Here is a 22,885-nt window from a genome sequence, read left to right as displayed (position 1 = left end):
GTCCTGGAGGTCTTTGACCCCTGTTTACACAGAGGAGGAGCCAGTGTTTGTGACTGAAACCTCATGGCCTCTTCCTGAAGGCTCTCCAGCCATCTCTAACTGAGCCCGCCTGGTGTGGACGTGTCCCCTGGGTACCCCAGCTGCTCCTGCTGCATTGAGAGACTGAGTCTCCTTGAGGTTTGAATGTGGGGCCATCACACACGCAGGGTCCCAGTGAGCGTCCTGCTAACAGTCGTACGTGCAGTATCTCCAGGCCCCACAGAAGGGATTGTGAATATGTAATCATTAGAATTTTGGCTGGATGTGTGTCTCCACTTTTGAATATGTGCAGAAAAATACTTTGAAGGTTTGTCATTCTTTGCCCATGTTACAAATGTCTTGCCATAATCCATTTTTTTCTGAATTTCTCTCCTTAAAAATTGAATTTTATCTTCCTTCACCACAGAATGCATTATTTTGGAATACACAGTCACTTCTAATGTGGTTTACTTCCTTACCAAGGAAAAAGAATATGTTGTCCTGCTGATTCAAATGCCCCTTTACTTTGATCATATTATGTCATGATTACTTTAGAAATACTTTTAGGGCATTACTTTAAGTGTCATCTATGCAAGCTATATATTTTCTATACAATTACTACTAGAAGATAGGAATGAGGTTCATTTTCATCTAATGACTACATTGTGTGAAAGTAATGCATGTACTTATATGTTGAAAACCATTTATTATTTTCATGACAATTGAATACCAAAATTGTAATTTCTAAAACATTATTTAGTTGAAAAAGTTATCTCCACTCCCATTACAATAATATTGTGGTTAAAAGCCCTAAAGCAACCACAGCAAAAGGTATAAAAAATACAAAATTTATAAAATTATAACATCAGAGAACAGTGCACAGAATGAGGCCTAGGTAATCTAAAATTCCAGAGTGAGGAAAAGCTTTCTAATTGAGCTGATGCTTACCTGACTTTTTGTTCCCCTGCCGTATTTGCCAAGTGGACATTTGGACTCAAGTTCTGCTTTGGCACAGGCAGAGAAACCCATCTATGAAAGGAGAATCTGGCTGTGCCTCTTTCATTGCACAAGGCAGCCTCTACTCGCAGACAGTGTTGTCCATGGAACACGGGCTATGGTTTCATGACATGTGCAGTCTATGGGTGCTTGTCTAGAAAGGTAGAAACTCCCCGTACAGAGGCCTCATGGAGTTTTTGTTGTTGATAAATTCTGCGCATACCATTCATAGTACATGTCTGAATCATGGATATATTGGTCATCATTGCCACAGCTCCCCAGTTGATGTAGGCTTTATTGGGACTTCAGGTTAGCGTGTCACTGCATGATTTGTGTTGTCAAACCCAATCACATGGCATCTGCTCATTATTATAGTTCGACTGTGATTAGGTCACATAACCTCAGGTCTATTTGCACAGGAACCACAATGAACATTTGATGATTGCAGAACTAAAAGATCATTCTTGATGAACTACTTTTCCTTGAAACTTGCAGTGGTGTAGGCTCAACCTATGGAGCCAGGGAGTGATACTTTCTCCTCCGTGATTTTTCGTAAGAAAGACATTTGGGTTCCTTTCTGAGTTTATATCGTCAACCCCCAACAGTCACTGCCATCCACAACTGTACCTAATGTAAGTCAAAGAGCAGGTTATCGGGCCATAGTTGACCCCCACTATCTTCCATTCATTCTCCCGTTCCTGAAGTCTGCCCATTGTCCTCAAATTCTTACATTTTGTGGAAAGAAATCGCACATCATTCTGTGTTATTTCAGTGGTCTATGAGGCAAATTCTATAACCCATGTCTTCTAGTCTAAGTTTCTGTTTATGAAACTCAACTTTTGAAATTTCAAAAACTACCCCTTTCTGTCAGCAAGACACAATTGAAGCAAATAAAATAATTTTAGCATTCATGTTTTCTATCTCTCATGAATTTACAAAAGTCCATTTTGACGCTGAAATCCAAGATTTTTACTAATTGCCCTCAGTCAGCTCCTCATGATGACAGCTTGTGCAGAAGCCTCTTTCCACGATCAATACGTGGTGGGACGATAAGTGGTGAAAGAGAAAAATAAGAAGTTAGGAAGATTGAAAAATATCAATTTTTGAATATTACCACGTATTATCCTCTTAAATACAGACTTTAAATTGCTAAACCTCAAGTTGTTTTCAACAAGTGTTTCAACAAATCTGGGTTATTTGTCTGGCTATTAACCTGTTTAAGTCTTATTTTCCAATGCAGGTGAGGCAGAGAGGATTGGGATGGGATTTCCTTCAGCTCTCCCTCAGGGCAGTCTATTACCTATGCAGACACTGGGATCACCTCTGGTTTCTTATGGCTTATGCTATGCCAAGGCTGTTGCAGCTGACAGGGCTGTGAATGGGTTTTGCTCGACGTACAACTGAGGCACCCATGGGACAGAACCCTCAGATGCAACCTGTTGCCCTGAGATCTCCAATATGTTCATCTTACACAGATAGAGATTCTGCTCAGCTGCTCCCCAGAGAAACAACACACTTGAGCAGCTGGGCCACGCTGGAGGTTTTTGCTCAGGGCTGTACCACTGTGCGAGGATGATGTGTACCTTCCATGCAGTAATAAACCCCGACATCCTCAGCCTCCACCCTGCTGATTTTCAGTGTGAAATCTGTCCCTGCCCCACTGCCAGTGAATCTGTCTGGGACCCCAGAGTCCCGATTAGAAACCTTATAAATGAGGCGCCTTGGAGACTGACCGGGCTTCTGCTGAAACCAACTCAAGTAGGTGTTTCCACTACTATGCAGGAGGCTCTGACTAGACCTGCAGGAGATGGAGGCCGGCTCTCCAGGTGTGACGGGCAGGGAGAGTGGAGACTGAGTCATCACAACATCCCCAGTGGATCCTGAAATAATGAGAGAGAAGTGCAAGGTTATATAGAAACTTTAAGAGCAATTTTAAAATAATTTTTCTTCTGTTATTTATTTCAGGCTAAATCAATTTTTATAATTTGATTCAGACCCCAGTAATATATAATTTCAAAATAAAAACTTATTTTCAAAGCACAGCAGAGTGCTTTGAGTGCTAGAAGTTTCCTCTACCATTCCCTCTTTCTCTGTCAGAGACGTTACCAGAGCATTAGTCTTTGTTCCTTCTGGAACAATCTTAACCTTACAGGCCTTACTCATGCAGATATAAAAGTTACAAGCCCCATCCTAGAGTACAAGATGTGCACACCAGACATGAGGACAGAACACACATGGGAGGCATTGGGGCCCCCAGAGTTCACCCTCCCACCCCATTCTCCTCCCTCATCTCTCTTCTCTCCTCACCAGGGAGCCAGAGCATCAGCAGCCCCAGAAGCTGAGCAGGGAGCCTCATTATGAGAAGGTGACCTGAGAAATCCTGATAGTCAAGTCGAGCCTGGTGCTGAGCTTTTATCTCAGACTCACAAGGGAAGGTCCTCCCTGGGGGACAATATGCAAATCCCCTGATGGGTGCAGTGGTGTAGAAATAACATGGTGTGTACAGGGGCCTTTCCTATGAACAACATATTTTGTATACTTGAGAAAAAACTGGTAGAAAAAACAATCTATGCAGCCTTATTGGGACAGCATATATTTCAATGTTTACAGTCAATTCTTTTACTTCATTAGCATTTTCCCAGTGAATGTTACGCTTCTCTTTAATACGGCTGAGCTTCTGTAAATATTTGGTGCTTCCTATTTTTTTCTTCATGTGTGTTGAAGAGGTCTTGGTTTGCTCGTCATTTTATAAATCAGAATAAATTATGCCCAAGTAAAGTGCAAACATGTTCATTGCTCAACCAAATAAAGTACTCACATTCACTATCCAGATACAAATATGGATGATTTTAAATTCTCCACAAGCTGCCTTCATTCACCTTTCTAGTCTATAGCTTCTGCCTCTAACCTACCAAGGGAACTGCAACTCTGATATCTATCACCAAGATTCGGTTTTCCTGAATATCAACAACATGTGAATTGAGGTAAGTATATTTATGAAGCCTTTATTTAATTTTATGGATTCAAATTACTGTTCATTGTCATTTACTGATTCTGAATTCTAAAGGATTTCTTCCTGAGTTTCTTATAAGATATATATGCTAGTCATTGCTTCTTTTCTTTTCTTTAAGGACAGATTTGCTGAATATAAAATCATCTTTAACTTATTTTTCTAGTACTTCAAATAGCTTTAACATTAATGGTTAATCCACTACTATTAACGAAGTTACAATCTATATTTGAATTTCACTGAACTTTCCACTGATATATATATCTAACATTTTTACTTTTAATGTTTCAGGATAAAATTTCTGGATCCCATATTGCATTCAGTTTTCATGCTTTCTTAATTTCCTTCCATCTCTGACAGTTTTTTAGTCTTTGTTTTGAAATATCTTGAAACTTTTGATGTATGCTGCTGCTTATTTTTGAGAATGTCCTTAAAATTCGATTGTTTGGTATTTTCTATTGATTCAAGTCAGATTTTTCATTTTTGGCAAGAATATTACAGCAGGGATGTGTTTTCAGTACATCCTATCAAGAGTTACATAATATCAACATGGCATCACTGGAGTTGATATAAATGAATATCACTAATGAACCCTTTTTGTAAGAAAGTCTTGGTCAAAGGTAACCAAGGCAGCTGCTTTTGTCACTCTTCCTATATGGTTATATGCTGACTTTGTTAGGAATTGTCTAGTCATATCTGCTATGATTTAGATGTTTGTGATGTTCCAAACTTATTGTTGGAATGTAAAGCCTAAGTTGATATTAAAATGTAGAGCCCCTTGGGAAGTGATTAAGTCATGTGCTCTGCCCTCAATGAATGGGATTAATGGCCTTATATAGAAGGTTTCAGAGAGCTACCTGGCCCTTCTGTTGCCATGTGCAGACACAACATTCAGTTTGTCTCCTTTGCCGTTTCTGACTCCACCAGACAGCTTCACCAGACACTGAATGTGTTAGCATCTTGATCCTGGACTTCTGAATTCCAGAACTGTGAGAAATAAATATTTGTTGTTTATAAATTTCCCAGTCTGTGAGTTTGTTATAGTTACATGAAAGAACTCACACACTATCTGATTCTCTTTTTACTTATTTATTTTTTTCAGAATTCAGTTCTACTTAAAGCCTGCTCTCCAATACAGAATGCTGATTAAATAAATTGTGCTCACTCTTAAATGTCAAGTATTTCCATCATGACCATTCAACACTGGAATGTTGATGACCTGAAGGAAGGAAGAGAGGACTGGTATCTATGAAAACATAGTGGTACCCACCAGTTCCTGAGTAATTTGGACAAATACATAGTTCTACATGTCACTTAGAATATTTAGGAAACTAAATGAAAAGGTTTAGAATTGATCGAGCTACTTCTAAAGTGGGAGGTTGACATGCTCTTGGTGCCATACTAGGATGCACACAGTTGAGACATGGTTTCCAAGAATCTGAAATCCTAGGGACTAAGTTGCAGAATATGTGGCTATATCAACATGGTATTTATTTCTCAAAATAGGTATTTTTCTAAGTTTTTCATTTCTGCTGTGACTAACCAATGGAATTTTGTCTTTTGATTGTTGTGAAAGTAAATAACTTGTTTTGATTTCAGAGACTTATCAGTGGAAGGAGATGCATATCAGATGTGGCTTGGGACTTGGACTTGGGACTTTTGAGTTAAAACTAGAATACGGTAAGACTTTGGGCAGAGATTGAAAAGGAATAGTTGTATTTTGAAATGTGAAAATGACATGAGATTTGAGAGAGTTCAGGGGTAAAAGGATGGTGTTTGTGTATTTGTTTCTGCTCAAATGTTATGTGGAATTGTAATCCCCAGTATTGGAAGTGGGGCCTCATGGGAGGTGACTGTATCATGGAGACAGATTTCCTATGAATGGTTTAGCATCATCTTCTTGGTGCTGTTCTCTTGATAGTAAGTTCTCATGAGATCTGCTTGTTTAAAAGCTTATGGCAACTCCTTCTCTCTCTTTTGCTCTTTCTCTGGCCCTGTGATGGGCCTCCTCCCACGTAGCCTTCCATCACAACTGTAAGCTTCCTGAGGCCTTCCCAGAAGCTGAGCAGATGCCAGCGTCTTACTTCCTACAAAGCCTGCAGAACTGTGAGTCGAGTAAAACTCTTTTCTTTCTATGTCACCCAGTCTCAGGTATTTCTTTGTAGCACTGCAAGAATGGGCTAATAGATTTGGTCTCTAATTTTTTTTTTTTTCTTTTTTTGAGATGGAGTCTCGCCCTGTCACCAGGCTGAAGTGCAGTGGTGCAATCTCGGCTCACTGCAGCCTCTGCCTCCTGGGTTCAAGTGATTATCTTGCCTCAGCCTCCTGAGTAGCTGGGACTACAGGCGTGTGCCACCGCATTCAGCTAGGTTTTCTATTTTTAGTAGAGATGGGGTTTCACCATGTTGACCAGGATGGTCTCAATCTCTTGACCTCATGATCTGCCTGCCTCAGCCTCCCAAAGTGCTGGGATTACATCACGAGCCTCTGTGCCCATTCCCTTATTTATTTATTTATTTATTTATTTATTTATTTATTAATAAGGACCCTAATTGAATCAGATCAGAACCTAAACCTTATGGCCTCATTTGACTGTAATTAGTTTCTTAGAGACACTGTCTCCAAATACACCCACACATGGACTTAGGGCTTCAACTGGTAAATTTTGAGGGGACAGAAATATTTAGTTCATAAAAGCTTATCTTATTTTCTTGATTCGTCAAATACTTGCTCTCTTGGCATATTTTGTGGTCACTCATGGAGGTGAGATGGATCTTTTCTAATTAATAGATATTATGGTGAAGCTGTTGACACTCCATGTACAAGAGAATTTGGGAGAAATTTTGTAACTCACACAAGGGAATCTTGGGGAAAGCAGGATATGCCAAAGCTGGTATAAACTGGCCTGAGTTAGACAGAGAACTAGGTTTTTATAGTTGGACTGGAGATATGTTATCTTGTATTGCTGAGGATCTCTGAGGTTTGACTGTCCTGCAGGCAGTTGCACAAATATGTGGTGGAAGGGAAAGTGGGAGGTGGTGATTGAAAGCTGTCACTGATCAAACATCAAAAATGGAGTCAGAGTGCTTATTATATAGCACTTATTTGAAGGTATGGTACCTTACAGTATCAGCTTTTTATATTTTCCAACTGTTTATATCTGTTTTAGCAGCTTGGCATGAAAAAAATGTATCTGCCATTTAACATAGTGGGAGTTTTGGGGAAAAAATCATAATTTAGTAAATAATGTCAAAGTAAACAGTATTTGGGGAAACATTGCATCTACATAATTAAGAGATGTAGCAAAATTACAATGATTATTAGCAATTATTTAGTGTTTAATACATTTGAAAGTTATAAACATTTTATAAGTATTCAGTTACTTAATGATTATAATAGTCTTATGGTATAGTTACTTATGTATTTTCCTTTATTAGAGATAAAAAAAAAAACAAGATAAAAGTGTTTAAGTCTTTTGCCAAATTTACACATGTATTAAGTGTAAGGGCCAAAATTCCAACCGACGTAGGTGATTACACTCTGTGTGTTCTGTTATCACAGAAACTAGTATTTCAAAATCTCTTTCACTGAACTTTCTACCCAATTTCATCAATTATGTATGAGTAACTTGAACAAGATAACATTGTTGGATCATTGCACTGTTTTGCTCAGTTTCATCACACGAGGTAGGCAAGCTTTGATGCTGTTGACAGTAACAGTATGCTGCATCTTCAGGCTCCAGGCTGTTGACTGTGAGGGCGAAATCCGACTCATGGTCACTCAACCATGAAGGGACACTAGGGATCTGGATAGTGACTTGCTCCCCTCAAGCTTTGTCCAGAACTTGAAAATTGAGAACTCATGAACACAAAGAAGGGAACAATACACACTGGGGTCTACCTGAGGGTGGAGGGTGGAAGAAAGGAAAGAAGCAGAAAAGATAACTATTGGGCACCGGGATTAATACCTGGGTGACAAAGTAATCTGTATAACAAACCCCATGGCACAAATTCAGCTATGTAACAAACCTTCACGTGTATCTCTGAATCTAAAATAAAAGTTAATAAAATAAAAATAAATAAAACTGAGGCAGCACAATATTCTCATTGACATCTGCATTAAAAAAAAAAAAATCACGAGGGCGGAGCAAGATGGCCGAATAGGAACAGCTCCAGTCTCCAACTCCCAGCGCNTGTTTGTTTGTTTGTTTTCTTTTGAGATTTCCAAGGAGGAATCATTCTGGCAATGACTATTGTCAACTGTCCACTGTAAGCCTATGGGCTGGAGGGCCAACATTTGTTTGGGAAAAAATACAACAGTTTTGAACTTCAGGATATAAGTGAATTACCCTTTGTAGTGAGAAGAGAAAAAAAAAAAATAGCTCGGAGCTCTGACCTATGTGAGGTATGCAAAATTTATCAGGCCCAGAGAGGCATGAGTGTGGAAGTTTGGTCATACCCCTTCACACCCATGCCTGGGGGCAACTGCTTAAGGGCATTTAGTTCCTGACTAGTTGCCTCATTTATTATCCTGATATTTTTTATACAAACTACGATTTATAACCTGTAAATAGTCTTTGTTATTAATGTAAATTATTAGTAAAGAACTTAGGAACTGCCTCCTTTCTTTTTTTCCTTTAAAAACCCGATGATAACTGCGGCTAATTGGAGCATATATTCAGGAAAACTTGAATTTATGCTCCCAGGCTGTAGTCCTCAAACTTGGCCCAAATAAACTACTTATATTACTTTTACCTCATTTTTCCTCTTTAGTTTGACAGTAGGACTAAGGAATCCCTGAACCATAAAACATGAAAAGCGAAACCAATATCTACGTTCAGAGAACACACTTGTTGAACGGCATTGTCCTTTTCAAATACAGAAGGCACAGAACTAGCAGAAATATAAACTGTTGTAACATATGAGGCTGAGGAATAGAAGTGAAATTTCAGAACCCAAACTGGATTTTCTCTCAAGTGAAAAGATCCTTTCTTCAGAGGATCAATGATATGCCTCCAAGGCAAGGTAAATTCACGAATCCAAATTAAACCCATAATGTATTTCTGGCTATGAACCGATGAAAAGTGTAAGACAGATAACCACATAACCTTTAAACAAATGTCATTATGTCAATTGAGAAGATGAATATTAACCAGGTTTCAGAAGAATGAAGATAGTAAGAGAATCAGGGAAAATGATCAAGTTTATCCTCTCTAAATTCATGTCGACATTTAACTGAACATTGTAATCATATTTACATGGACCTTTAAGAAGTGATTGAGCCATGAAGCCCCTGTTCTCATAGTTGAGATTAACACCATTATAAAATGGCTAGTTTCGTTCCCTTTTGCTTCTTTGCCCTTCAGGCTTTTGCCATATCATGAAACAGCAGGAAGGCCCTTGAAAGATTCCAGCATCTTAATAATGAACTTCTAAGTCTCTGGAACTGTTAGAAAATAAATTTCTGTTTATTATAAATTATCCAGTTTCAAGTGTTTTGTTCTAGCTGTAGAAAATGGACTAAGGTAGAAATTTGTACCAGAAGTGGGGTTGTTACTATTAGAAACACCTAAAAATGTGTGTCAGATTTGGAACTGAGTCATGGTCAGAGGGCAAAAGAGTTTAGAGGATCAGGCTAGAAAAAAGCCTAGATTGCTATTAAGAGAGTGTTAAGGGCTACACTGGTGAGGGCTCAAGAAGAGGAGAGCTATAGGGTAAACCTAAATCATCAGTGAGATTACTTGAGTGGTTTTGAAGAGAATAGCAGCAATATGAATGGTAGAGGTAATTCTGATGAGATCCCAGATGGAAATGCAGGACATGTTATTGCACAATGACATGAGGGTTATCCTTTTTACTAAGTGGCAACAAACATGGCTGAATGGTCTTTGTGTCCCAACATTTTATGAAAGGCAGAATTTAAGAACCACAGGCTAGGATATTTGGTGGAAGAAATATCTAAGTAGCAAATTGTCGAGGATGCTGCATGGCTTTTCTAAACTGTCAATAGTAAAACTTGAGAAAAGGGAAAAAATTAAATATGACATGTATATTGAAAAGGAAGCAGAAAGTAAAGATTAGGAAAATTCTTAGTCTGGTTGTGTTTTAAATAAAGAAAAGGCATATTCAGAAAAGAAAAACCTAGGGGGTGGCCAAATTTTGATAAGGAGATTAACTCCCATCACAAGCTCAAAATGCCAATGTCTGGAGAACAGAATTAGATCAAAAGAGGAGTCTTGGGAGCCCTTGGAACCTTGTTGCTCATCACTCAGGGCTTCCTCAAGTCTCTGATTCCTGCATTCCTGAGCAACTCTTTTAAGCCATCTCAGAAAAGGCTTACAGAAGCCCAGATGTGGTGCTGGCCATCACTCCAGAAGGTACAGGGTATAAGTTTTGATGGTGTCCATAGAGTGTTAACTCTCCAGGATTGCTGATGGTAAGAGCTAGATTTCAAAAAACGTGTCAGGGAGCCTCAGGGCTCAACGAGAGAACTGACACAGGTGCAAGGCCACCACAGAGATTACCCACTAGGACAATTCCTAATGGAACATCAGTGGGTGGGTTGCTAGGCAAATAGTTGTTAAACATAAGCAGGAGGGAAGAACTCCTGACAAAAGGGAGGTTTGAAAAATTTTACGCCCCAGAGATTACCTAAAACAGGCATGCTAAATATAAGCAGGAAAGAGGAAATAAACTCTCTGTTCTCTATTTTCCTTCAATACATTCTCTTTTTTGGTTAAATCAATTGCTTGGCAGAACTCTTCCTCCAATTAAAACTAAAAATAAAAAATTCCTGCACTTCCCAATAACAGTTTGAAACACCAGCTGCCAAGAGCTTTGGGGATAATAGTCCAGCCTGTGAGAGCTCCTGCATCGGTTGCTCCCAGAAAAGCCATGGAGGCCCAACCTCTGTCCCAGTCTGTGCTGATGGTGGCACTTGGAGTCAAAACAAAAAATTCTCACACCTCAGGATTTATTTATTTATTTTTTTTGGTGGGGATTGGGATTTAGTTGGAGCCTGCTAATTCTTTTTATTTTCTGTTGCTCTTTTGTTATGAAATTGTCTATCCTATGCCTGTCCTACCATATATTTTTGAAACATATAATTTGTTTGATTTCACAGCTGGAGGGGAATTTTCCTTAGAATGAATCATCACCTGAGTCTTACATATATCCAATTTTGATGATATTTAGATGAGAATCTAGACCATAGACTTTTAAGATTGTGTTAGAATGAGTTAAGACCAGGAGCTATTGGGTTAAAATGAAAGTACTTTATATGTGAGAAATACATGAGTTTTGGGGGTGACAGAGGCAGAATGCTATAATTTGAATGTTTATCCCTTCAAAAATTCATGTTGAAATTTAATTCCCACTGTAACAGTGTTAAGAGATGTCACCTTTAAGTGACAATTAGGCCATGAGTGTAAGATTCTCCCTGGGGCCTGAAACCTTAAGGAGATGAATAACGCCTCCCTTCACAGGCCCAGTCCCAAGCGCAAGGCTACTTGCACCAGCAGTGTGTGCCAGCAAGATAGCAGAAGCAGGAAGAGAGCCAGCTGGAACACACGTACCCCTTAAGATGGAGAAAGAGGCCATCTGGGTCCAACGTAGCAGTTACCTCAGACTAGGGCACTTCCTGTTTACAGGAGACTATAAAACCTTTGACCCGTCCTCACTTGGGGCTGACGCCATTTTAGGCCTCAGGCATCCTGCACCCAGGTGCTCATTAAAACAGCATGTTGCTCCACACCACCTCATGTTGTCCGTTGGTGCGCTGTTGGGGTTTCAAGTGATACAAAAACCTTACATCTGGTGCTGAAACCCAGGAGGGGGCTCAGGTCTGCATCCTCCATGGACCTACCCCTCCACCCCAGAGAGCAGGCCACAGCAGCTGGAGAAAGGAAGCTCCTCGGTCTCCTGTTGCTTCTCCATGCATGCATATTGGTCACTGATCTCACTTACTGGTAAATTTCCTTGGGAATCCCATTAACAGGGAAAAATCGGCATGGCCTCTCTTGGTTTCTTCCATCCAAAAATCCGATATTGGTCCAAGAAGGCTCCGGCATGTACCAGGCAGTCGCTGATCATCTGGTCTTAAGGGGTTGCCTCTTAGCCATTTGACCCTGTTCGGAGAATGAAAAAGGCAGCGGTGACGATTACTCCTTTTATCATCTCCCTCCTGCCGTCCAGGACGGTCTCCTTTTTCCCTGTTCTCCCCAGCCTACCGTCTGTTATGGAAAACTCCTTGTCCTCCATTCCAAAAAACAGCCCTCTAGGCTGCCTCATAAAAAACCTGCAAGCCTTAGGCCTCAGGCAAGATATCCACCCTATGCGCCTTGTCTTTTTTTATTTTTTTATTATTATTTTTTTTGCAATACAGCCTGGCCACAGTACAAATTAAATAACGGGTCCAAATGGCCTGCAAATAGAACATTTAACTTTACAGTTTTTAACCGACTTAAGTAATTATTGCCGACGACTGGAAAAATGGGGAAAAAATTCCTTATGTCCAGGCCTTTGTGCACTCAAATTAGTACCCAACCTCTGCAATCCTTACCTACCTGTTCAAATCCTTCCCCTCCATTCTCACCGCCCTGATCACCTTTCTCCTCCCGACCCTCTCTCTTTTTCCTCATTCGATCCAACAGACTGCTGTCCACCCCTTAAAGCCCATACCTCCTCCTCTCAACTGTCTTCTTTAACCCTCCAAACCTCCTTGTTCTCTCCTCAGCCACTACCTTTCCAGTCGCCCTCTTCCCAGTCACCATCTTCTCGGCCACCATCTTCCCAGCTGGCATCACCTCCAAAAGTAACCACTTCTTCTCCTACACCATCCTCTCCTCGGGACAACTCTAGCATTGTCTGTACTAATTCTCCTCTTCACCCTCCCTCTCCTGAAGCCTGTCAAACCATCCCACCACCTTATGCCCCTATCTATCCTCCACTGCCTGTCAACTCAAACCTTCTTTCCCCTTCATACCCTGAGCAGGAACCACTTCTGGCTTCTTTATTCTTTCCCACCCATACTCGCTCAGGCACCATCTTTGGCCCATGCCCTACCCTTACTTCAGTGCCGGTGCTAGAATGCCCCCTTTGGGAAGTGGCAGGAACTGAAGGTATTGTTAGAGTGCATGTTCCCTTCTCCCTCACTAATGTCTTTCAAATTAACAAAAGACTCGATTCATTTCCAGAAGACCCTACCTTTTATCTTAGCTTCAGTACCTTACCAGTCTTACAAACTAACCTGGCATGACCTCTACGTTATCTTATCTTCCACCCTCACCCCAGAAGACCCGGACCGGACCATATCTGGCCCTTGGCTCAGGCACATGCTGACACAATTCATCACCAAGCTCCTGCCCTGCCTACTGGCACGGAGGCAGTCCCCAGCCAGGACCCCCACTGGGATTATTAAGATGGGGCCTCTGGATGGTGCCATCAAGACCACATAACTATGTGCCTCCTTGCAGGCCTAAAATGGGTCCCCAAAAGTGGTAAACTATGAAAACTTTCAGAAATCACCCAAGGCCCTGACAAAAACCCAGGGCCTTTTTCTCTCTCGTTTAACTGAAGCCATGAGAAAGTATACCAACCTAGACCCAACCAGCCCAGAATAAACCACTATTTCAAACCTTCAGTTCATTTCCCAATCCACCTGTGATATTAGGCGCAAGCTTCAGAAGCTTGACGATGGCCCTCAAACCCCACAACAAGACCTTCTTAATTTAGCCTTCAAAGTCTTTAACAGCTGTGATGAGGAAAGTAAAAGGCAAAAACAGGCAGAGTTTCAAATGCTTACCTCCGCCATCAGGGGCCCTGCAGGCCCCCAGGGTCGCAGCTCCACATGGAGGCCTCCAAGCAATCCACCTCCACCTGGCAACTATTTCAAGTGCAGCAATAAAGGCCACTGGTCCAGACAATGCCCAAATCCAGGTATGCCCACCAGCCCATGCGCCCTCTGCAGAGGACCCCACTGGAAGTTGGACTGTGAGTGGCCCCTGCAAGGACTGCCCCCATCCCTTCCTGAACCGGCCAAAACCTCCTACTCAGATCTCATCAGCCTTGCCACTGAAGGCTGATGGTGCCCTGAAATGGGTGCCCCAGCAACTACCATTGCTTCATCCAAGCCAAGGGTAACCCTGATGGTGGCAGGGAGGCCAGTATGTTTTTTTTTAAATTAATATTGGGGCAAACTACTCTGCTTTACCTAATTTTTCAGGACCCATGCAGTCCTCCTAAGTCTCTGTTGTGGGAATTGATGGACAAGTCTCCAAACCCTGAGCCACCCCTCCACTTTTCTGCTCCCTGCACATTTTTTCCTTCACTCACTCTTTCTTAGGCCTGCCCTCATGCCCAACTCTGCTCCTAGGCAGAAACATCCTTTCAAAACTCCACGCTTTTCACTTCCACATTCCCCATAGTACCCAGCACATCCACCCAGACCCCTCCAGTACTTCTAGCTTTCTTCTACTCCTTCAACCTCCCACCCTAAAACATGCAATCTTTCCTTATCCCCCATCCATAGTTAATCCTGCTGTTTAGGATACTTCCACACCCTCAGTTGCAGAAAACCACACCCCTATCCGCATTACCCTTAAAAGGCCACCCAGTTTCTATCACAGAAGCAATATCCCATCCTCTAAGCAGCTCTCATAAGCCTAAAACCTATCATTTCTCACCTCCTCGCCAGTCACCTACTCCGCCCAACAGACTCCCCTTTTAACATAACAATTCTACCTGTCAAAAAGCCAGATGGAACTTGTTGCTTAGTCCAGGACCTCAGGCTCTTTAACCAAGCTGTACTTTCCAGTAGTTCCTAAGTCATATGCTTTACTTTCTGCAATTCCCTCCAATACCACCCATTGTCTATCCTAGGCATAAAGGATGCTTTTTCACAATTTCTTTACACCTTAATTCCCAATATCTCTTTGCCTTTATGTAGGAAACCCTGACACCCACATTTCACATCAGCTCACCTGGTGTGTACTACCTAGAGGTTTCAGAGACAGCCCCCGACCTTTTTAGACAGGCCCTTGCTTGCGACCTCTGTACCTTATCCCCAAAACCGTACACTCTCCTCCACTGTGTTAATGATCTGCTCCTGTGTAGCGCCTCTCAAAGAGATTGCAATGCCCATACTATCTCTCTCTTTTAAACTTCTTGGCAGAACGGGGGCATTACGTCTCCCCTAAAAGGGCACCAATATGTACTCCCTCTTACCCTATGTACCCAAAGGCTCACAACCGACCGCATATCCCTCCTCCAGTCCCTCCCACCTCCACAAACTAAGCAAGAAATTCTCTTTTCTGGGACTAGCAGGATATTTTAGGCTCTGGGTTCCCTCCTTCGCTCTACGTGCCAAACCGTTACACCAAGCTGCTAAAGGCCCTCTCCATGAGCCTTTAAAACCTGCATAGCTTATTTACTCAACCTTTCCATCTACTCCAAAAGGCTCTCATCTCAGCCCCTGTCCTCACTCTCCCAGACCTCACCAAACCTTTCTCCCTGTATACTGACAAATGGCGTGAAGTTACACTGGGTGTTCTAACCCAGTCTAAGGGACCTAGCCTCCAGGTTGTTGCCTACCTCTCTAAACAGCTTGAAGCCACAGTTCTCAGATGGCCTGACTGCCTCCGAGCATTGATGGCAGCTGCTGCCCTCACCCTTAAAAGCCTAAAACTATCTCTCCATGCCAATCTAACAGTTTATTCACCCATAACATCAAAGACATGCTAACTCACTGCAGTGTACTCTAATCTCTGCCCCACAGCTTCTTCAACTGTATGCTCCATTCATAGAAACCCCCAAAATCACCACGCTAACCAGCTCCCGTCTAAACCCCACCATGCTCTTACCCGAAGCTACAACCAACCAAGACCCTACACACTTCTGTGTGAACACTGTTCAAACCTTTCTTACACATTTGCCAAACCTAACAGACCAAACCTTCCCAGATGCCTCCTTTACTTGGTTTGTAGATGGTAGCACCTTCCTACATTAAGGATGCTGGAATGCTGGCTATGCTATAGTGTCACGCCCCCCACCCCCACACACACACTATTGAAGCCAATCCGATCCTCCTAGGCACCACCTCCCGAAAAGCTGAACTCAACGCCCTCACTCGAGCTCTCACTGTAGCAGCCAGACACAGATCAACATATATTCAAATTATCATTATATACCACATAGTCCTCTCACACTCGTCCATCTGGAAAGAATGGGGTTTCCTAACTGCAAAAACCATCCCTGTCATAAATGATTCTCCCATCAGCAAGCTCCTTCAAGCTGCCAGGCTCCCACAGAAAGTTGCCATCATTCATTGCAGGGGCCACTAAACCCCAGACAATCCTATATCGGCCAGAAATGCTTTAGCAGATCAGGTAGCCAAACAGGTAGCCCTACAAACCTGTGCAAGGTCAGTTTCTGTCCCTGTCCTTGTTCTCTCCTCTTTACTCCTGAGAAGAAAAAGAGAACTTCTGAGCCCAAAACCTTCAAAAGCAAAGACCATGGTATGTCAAGGAAGGGCGCTTTGTTCTTCCTCACTCTCAAAGTCTTCATCACCTCCGAAGCCTCCACGACTCTTTCCATGTTGGTTACAAACCTCTCTTGCAACTTCTCTGCCCTATTCTCACTTGTCCTCACATTTCCAGCCGTGTTCAAAAAATTACCCAGTCCTGCTCTATCTACCACTCAGTGTCACCCCAGGGCTCCTTCCAGCCACCACCTTTTCCTACCCACCAAGCCCGGGGCCAGATGCCCAGGCAAGATTGGCAAGTAGGCTTCACTCGATAAATACCACCCGATAAATGGCTCCTCTGTCTTCTAGTCTTTGTCTGTGCTTTCTCTGGGTAGGCAGAAGTATTCCCAACAACTTCAGAAGGTGCAACTATCCTCACACTAACTCTCATCATGCATATAATTTCCCTTTTTGGACTCCCAACATCCATCCAGTCTGATAACAGGCCCCCCTTCATCAGCCAAATTACCCAAGGCATCTCTACATCCTTAGAAATAAAGTGGGTTCTCCACACACCCTACAGGCCTCAATCTTCAGGTAAAGTTGAAAAAATTAACTGTGTCCTTAAAACCCAACTCACCAAGCTGGCTCTAGAAACCCACCAGTTGTGGACAAAAAATCTCCCTTTCACCCTCATGAGACTCCACACAACACCAAAAGCGCCCTCATTTTATAGTCCCTTTGAAATCATGTGTGGCCGAACTTTTGTCTTAAGGCCTCCACCCTTACCAGACTTTGAGCCACTCAGGAATTACCTCCCCTCCTTAATCCAGACACGGTTTTTCATTCATGAAACAGCAAATGTAGACCCTGCCTCTCCTGTCAACACCTCCTTGTCCTCTCAACATAATTGTCTTGCAAGCACAGATGTGTTTATCTACCAACCTGACCCCCACCCAAAAGCTACAACCAAAGTGGACAGGCCTCTACACTGTGACACTCAGCACGCCAACTGCAGTGAGAGTCCAAAGACTCCCCCACTGGGTCCATCGTACCAGGGCCACGCACCCCCAAGGCTACACCTTCCTCCAAAACATTAACAGCAGGCAACATCCTTGGAGTCCCTGTATACAATAACCTAAACAAAGAAAAATGATCCTCAAAGGTAGGAGGAAGCCAAAGACGGCAACAGGACGAATAGCCTCTGCAACGGATCATGGAGTATAATGGTCCTGCCAGTATAATGGTCCTGCCACTTAGGCTGAGGATGGTTCCTGAGGTTATCGCACTCCTATATATATGCTAAATAGAATAATCAGACTACCAGCTATTGTAGAGATAATCACTAACCAAACCCACTTCAGCCCTGGAAATGCTCGTGCAACAACAAAACCAAATGCACGCAGCAATTTATCAAAACAGGCTAGCTAGCACTAGACTACTTATTAGCAGAAGAGGGCGGAGTCTGTGATAAGTTTAATATCTCTAACTGCTGTCTTAACATAGACAATAACGGAAAAGCGGTCTAGAAATTGCTTCAAACATCAGAAAAGTAGCCCATGTACCAGTCCAGAGCTGGAAGGGATGGGACCCAACAAACCTTCTAGAAAGGTGGTTCTCTAATTTAGGAGGATTTAAAATGCTGGTAAGGACAGTAATCTTCATCATTGGGTTCCTCTTATTTCTTCCCTGTGTTGCCCCACTGATAACAAAAGCCATTAAAACTCCTGCTGAAACTACAGTTAACTGCCAGACAATCCAGATGAAGCTCTTGCTACAACAACACTATGGATACTAACCCATCTCTCAAGAATATACAAAAATTAAATTTTTCTTTTTCCGAGGTACCACATCCCCCTGTGTCATGCCTGATGTAGTTATTGAGAAAGTCTCCCTTTTCCCTTTCCTATAACCAAACAGACAGGAATGTAAGATCCTCCCCAGGGCCTAAAAACTCAAGGAGATGAATAACTCCTCCCTTCTCAGGCCCAGTCCCAAGGCGCAAGGCTACTTGCACCAGCAGTGTGCGCCAACAAGATAGCAGAAGCAGGAAGAGAGCCAGCTGGAAGACACATACCCCTGAAGATCACTGAGGATCGAGAAAGAGGCCATCTGGGTAAACGTACCAGTTATGTCAGACTTCCTGTTTACAGGAGACTATAAAACCTTTGACCTGTCCTCACTTGGGGCAGAAGCCATTTTAGGCCTCAGCTATCCTGCACCCAAGCGCTCATTAAAATAGCATGTTGCTCTACACCATCTCCTGTTGTCTGTTGGAGCGCTCTCAGGGTTCGAACTGATACAAAAACCTTACAATGAGGACTCTAAAGAACAATTCCCATTTCCTTAAAAACACGTACACACACACACACACACACACACACACAGGATTGTGATGATAGCGTGTGTAAAGGACAAATTAACTTGTAAGGTAAGGACTGGGTGCTTGATATCTTAAATGTATTTTTTTTTTTTTTTAGCTTTTCTTATGCGGCCTCTGGCCATGGCCATGATCAATGGGCCTAATTGAAATTAGGCGTCAGAGAGTTAGACTGGTTGAATGTGGAAATAAAAAAGAGAAGGAAACTAGCAGGTTTCATTGAGCTAAGAAAATGATCCCGAAGCAAAACTTCTTGCCTTTGAATCTAGCTTCATCTAGCTTCAATATAGACAAACTGTTTGATCTTGGGGAAGTTACTTAGCTCTGCTCTTACCTTCAGTTTCTTCATATGTGATATATGTTTCCTAGTGGTACCCATATTACAAAGTTGTCATGTGGATTAAGTGGGTGCCTATTTGTCAAGCATTTGGAATAGTGCCTGGCATAGAGAGCACGTGATGAAAGTTGGTGTTACATAAACTGAAGCTTTCCCGTGAAGCAGAAGAGGCTAATTTATAAGGAAGTTTCTTTACATCTGCACAATACAGCAGACCATGGAAAATCCTTGGTGCATTTGGTACTCCTTCAACTCCTTTGCTTTCCAGTCTAAAGTTTGCAGACAGGCTGTTATTCACATGCCTGCCAAGAGATTTAAACAAAAGAGAGATTCTCTCTCCATCATAAGTCTCAAATCTGTTAAAAGGTGGAAAACAGGGAACAGCAGATAGAAGATGGCCGATAGCACTAAAAATAAGCCATAGCCTCGAAACTCTCTAGGCTTTATTGAGGTTTATCAAGACATTGCCCCCATTTGGGGATATACAAACACTAGATGTCCAGTTTACCCCTTTCCACCTATGTGAAGACTAACAGAGGAAATAGATAGGAAAGGCCTAAAATCAGCTTCTTAGAACTTTGTAAAACTAGTTCAGAGGATAGGACCTTCAGAATCCTGAGGACAAGGAGATAAATCTTAAAGGGCTAGGAAATATGGCTTCCTTGATAAAGGCATCACTTTGGAACCAAAGTGGCTGCCGGTAAATATCCTCAATTTTACTACCTGGCATGTGGAATTTGGTCAGTCACATATGTGAGCAATAATGGTTAGTTATCTAAATGGGCATACAGCTATTGGGGCAATAAATATTTTATGAGAGTTGTATCAATTGTTATTTGTTTTAAAATGCTTTCATATCAGGCTAGCCACAATGTGTTTTATTATGTATTTGAAAGCACTGGATCTTTTGTACCTTAAAAGTCATGGTCTATTTGAAGTCTTCTTGATGTAAAGAAAAACTCTAATTTATCAAATTACCACAAAAAAAATTTTTGTGTTAATTTAGAAAAATTGGCCCAACACAGTGGCTCCTGCCTATAATCCCAGCACTTTTGGAGGCTGAGGCAGGCAGATTGCTTGAGCCCAGGAGTTTGAGACCAGCCTGGGCAACATAGTAAAACCCTGTCTCCTCTGAAAATACAAAAATTAACCTGGCAAGGAGGTGTGCGCCTGTACTCCCAGCTACTCAGGAGGCTGAGGTGGGAGAACAGTTGAGCCCAGGGGCTCAAGACTGATGGGAGCCATGACTGAGCCACTGCATTCTAGCCTGTGTGACAAAGAGATACCCTGTCTCAAAAATGATGATAATAATAACCATAACAATCATAATAATTGCTTGTTTGATTTTGGCAAGATAAACTCATGGTAACAAGCATACTATACTTCTCTCTTCTTCATCCCTTTCTAACTCTGAATAATATGATTGAAATTCTTACTTATAGAAAAAAAACCCTCACATCTTTGTCTGGTTATAAGCTTTTAAGAAAACATAATTATTTTTAGAAAATGCTGAAATAAATTGGAATAGTTTGACAAACACTTTTGAACCTGTTAGGCTAAACAATATTAACCTCTGTCATCTATGTTTAAAATGATTATTTTAAAGAAATTAAGTTATATACTCACCAGGAAAACAGTAATGTAGACAGTAAAATGTTTCCTCTTCAAAGTTTCCATTCTTGTTAAATAATAAATCATAAGTGTTAGAAATAATGGTTTATTTTAAAGATGAACTTCCCTCAAGCCCCCTTGCTTTATGCTAATAACTTTGTTAAGCCTTATCTATCTTATACAGCTATTAAACATGCTCATCAGGCACGTAGTACATTCCATGTCCTTGTACCTTAACCAAGATATTTGTGTTGGATGTGCTCATAGGTATGTCCCAGTTCACAGCCTATGCCCCTTCCTTATTTGGAAAAATTTTTATTTTTGTACCTATTTTTAAAAGTTTTAAATTATTAGCCAATCAGATTGTAATTTAGATTGTGAGGTCTGACTGTAGCCAATGGAGACAGGACACAGCAATAGGGACCTCATGCGTAAGGAATGAATATTCTGGTGTCTCTTTATTCTGTGTATGCCTTTGCCATTGTTCCATCTGTGAGGGGCATCCTTTCTGCAGAAAGTAAAAATTGCCTCACTGAGAGAACTTTTTGTTTAAATGCTGATTTTTTCTTGCAGAACTGAGGAACAAACATTTTGCATTTCTAACAAGTATGAAAATTTTTTGTATAGTGTTTTATTATGGATTTATTTTACTTTAAACTACATGTGAATAGATAAAGAAACAATATAAAGAATTAGCCCTTTAAAGCACGTATAAATATTATTAGTTTGTAAATTTTTGCAACTGACTTTTAAAATTCTTTTAAGTTTGTATATGCTTTTGAAAATAAGCTCATGTTTATATAAAGATATTAACTTATTTAATTTAACTCCTGTTAGTATTTCAAAATATATTATTTAGTCATTTATCCCAATTGATATAGCCATCTCTATTTCTGTGAACATTTTGGTTAGTCTTTCAACTCAAGTTTAAATTCCAGATTTGCTGTTGCTCCCTGAATCTGAATGGGTATTTAATGGGAATTTCAGTAAGTGTTTAATTTCCATCACTATCTGTAACTTCACAACAACAGATGATCGACTTCAAACCAACAACTTCATATTCCACTACTTTGAGCTTACTTAGGCATCACCTCCCTGTAGTTGCCACCTGCTTGGACTTTGAGAACATCTGTATCCTGCTAGCTACTTATACTCAAACCTTGCTGGAAATGCTGGTTTAAATTTACATCACTACTAAACCTTGTGATATGGTGTGGCTCTGTGTCCCCACCCAAATCTCATCTCAAATTGTAATCCTCATAATCCCCATGCGTGGATGGAGGAACCTAGTGGGAGGCAACTGGATCACAGGAGTAGTTTCCCCCATGCTGTTCTCATGATAGTGAGTGCATTCTCACAAGATCTGATGGTTTTATAAAGGGCTCTTCCCTCTTCACTCTCTCTTGCTCATCTGCCACCATGTAAGATATGCTTTACTTCCCCTTAGTCTCCATGACTGTAAGTTTCCTGAGGCCTCTGCAGCCTCAGGAAAGTCTGTAAGTCAATTAAACAGTCAGTCAATTAAACCTCTTTCTTTTTTAAGTTACCCAGTCTCTGGTAGTATAGCAGTGTGAAAATGGACTAATACACCTTGCCTTCTGAAGTAGGTTTGAGAGCTTCCTGAGCCTGAAAGGGAATGGAGAAATGACTTAAAGCCACCAGCTAATTGGGCTTAATCATTCACACTCAGTTGACTCTTCCCCTACCCCTACCCACATCTAAACCAAAGAAAGGATCACCCCATATTTACATAGCACAAAGAAATCTACTCTTCTGCTCTTTCTAGGATGGCTAAAGGCCATAGGAACTGGACACGTGGATGCTGTGGAGGAAGGACAAAGCCCAACATCAACTTGGACAGTTTGCTAACCTGTTTATGGTAAGTTGATATCATGTGTGACCACTCCTAATGTGTGCCAGTAATAAGCTATTCCTGATGCCAGAATCTCTTACTGTTAGTGCCCTTTGTAGGCCTTCTGACCCTTACTCCTTGCTCCACCCACTGTTTATATCATGTGGTTTTCTCTCAGACCCTAATATAAAGCTCCTACTCTGTCTGACCTGACAAGCCACC

The 22,885-nt window shown here is 41.5% G+C and overlaps 1 gene segment (V, D, J or C); it reads right to left on the bottom strand.

The window, feature by feature from the left end:
- Positions 1 to 2,562: 2,562 nt before the first annotated feature.
- Positions 2,563 to 3,397, bottom strand: LOC108515486 (Ig kappa chain V-II region RPMI 6410-like). The segment is given in 2 exon segments: positions 2,563 to 2,894; positions 3,322 to 3,397. Coding segments are annotated over 2 exon segments (381 nt in total).
- Positions 3,398 to 22,885: the final 19,488 nt, after the last annotated feature.

The sequence above is a fragment of the Rhinopithecus bieti genome, unplaced genomic scaffold (assembly GCF_001698545.2).
Source record: "Rhinopithecus bieti isolate Rb0 unplaced genomic scaffold, ASM169854v2 scaffold_2476, whole genome shotgun sequence".
NCBI lineage: Eukaryota > Metazoa > Chordata > Mammalia > Primates > Cercopithecidae > Rhinopithecus > Rhinopithecus bieti.
This window is presented reverse-complemented; position numbering and strand designations above follow the sequence as displayed.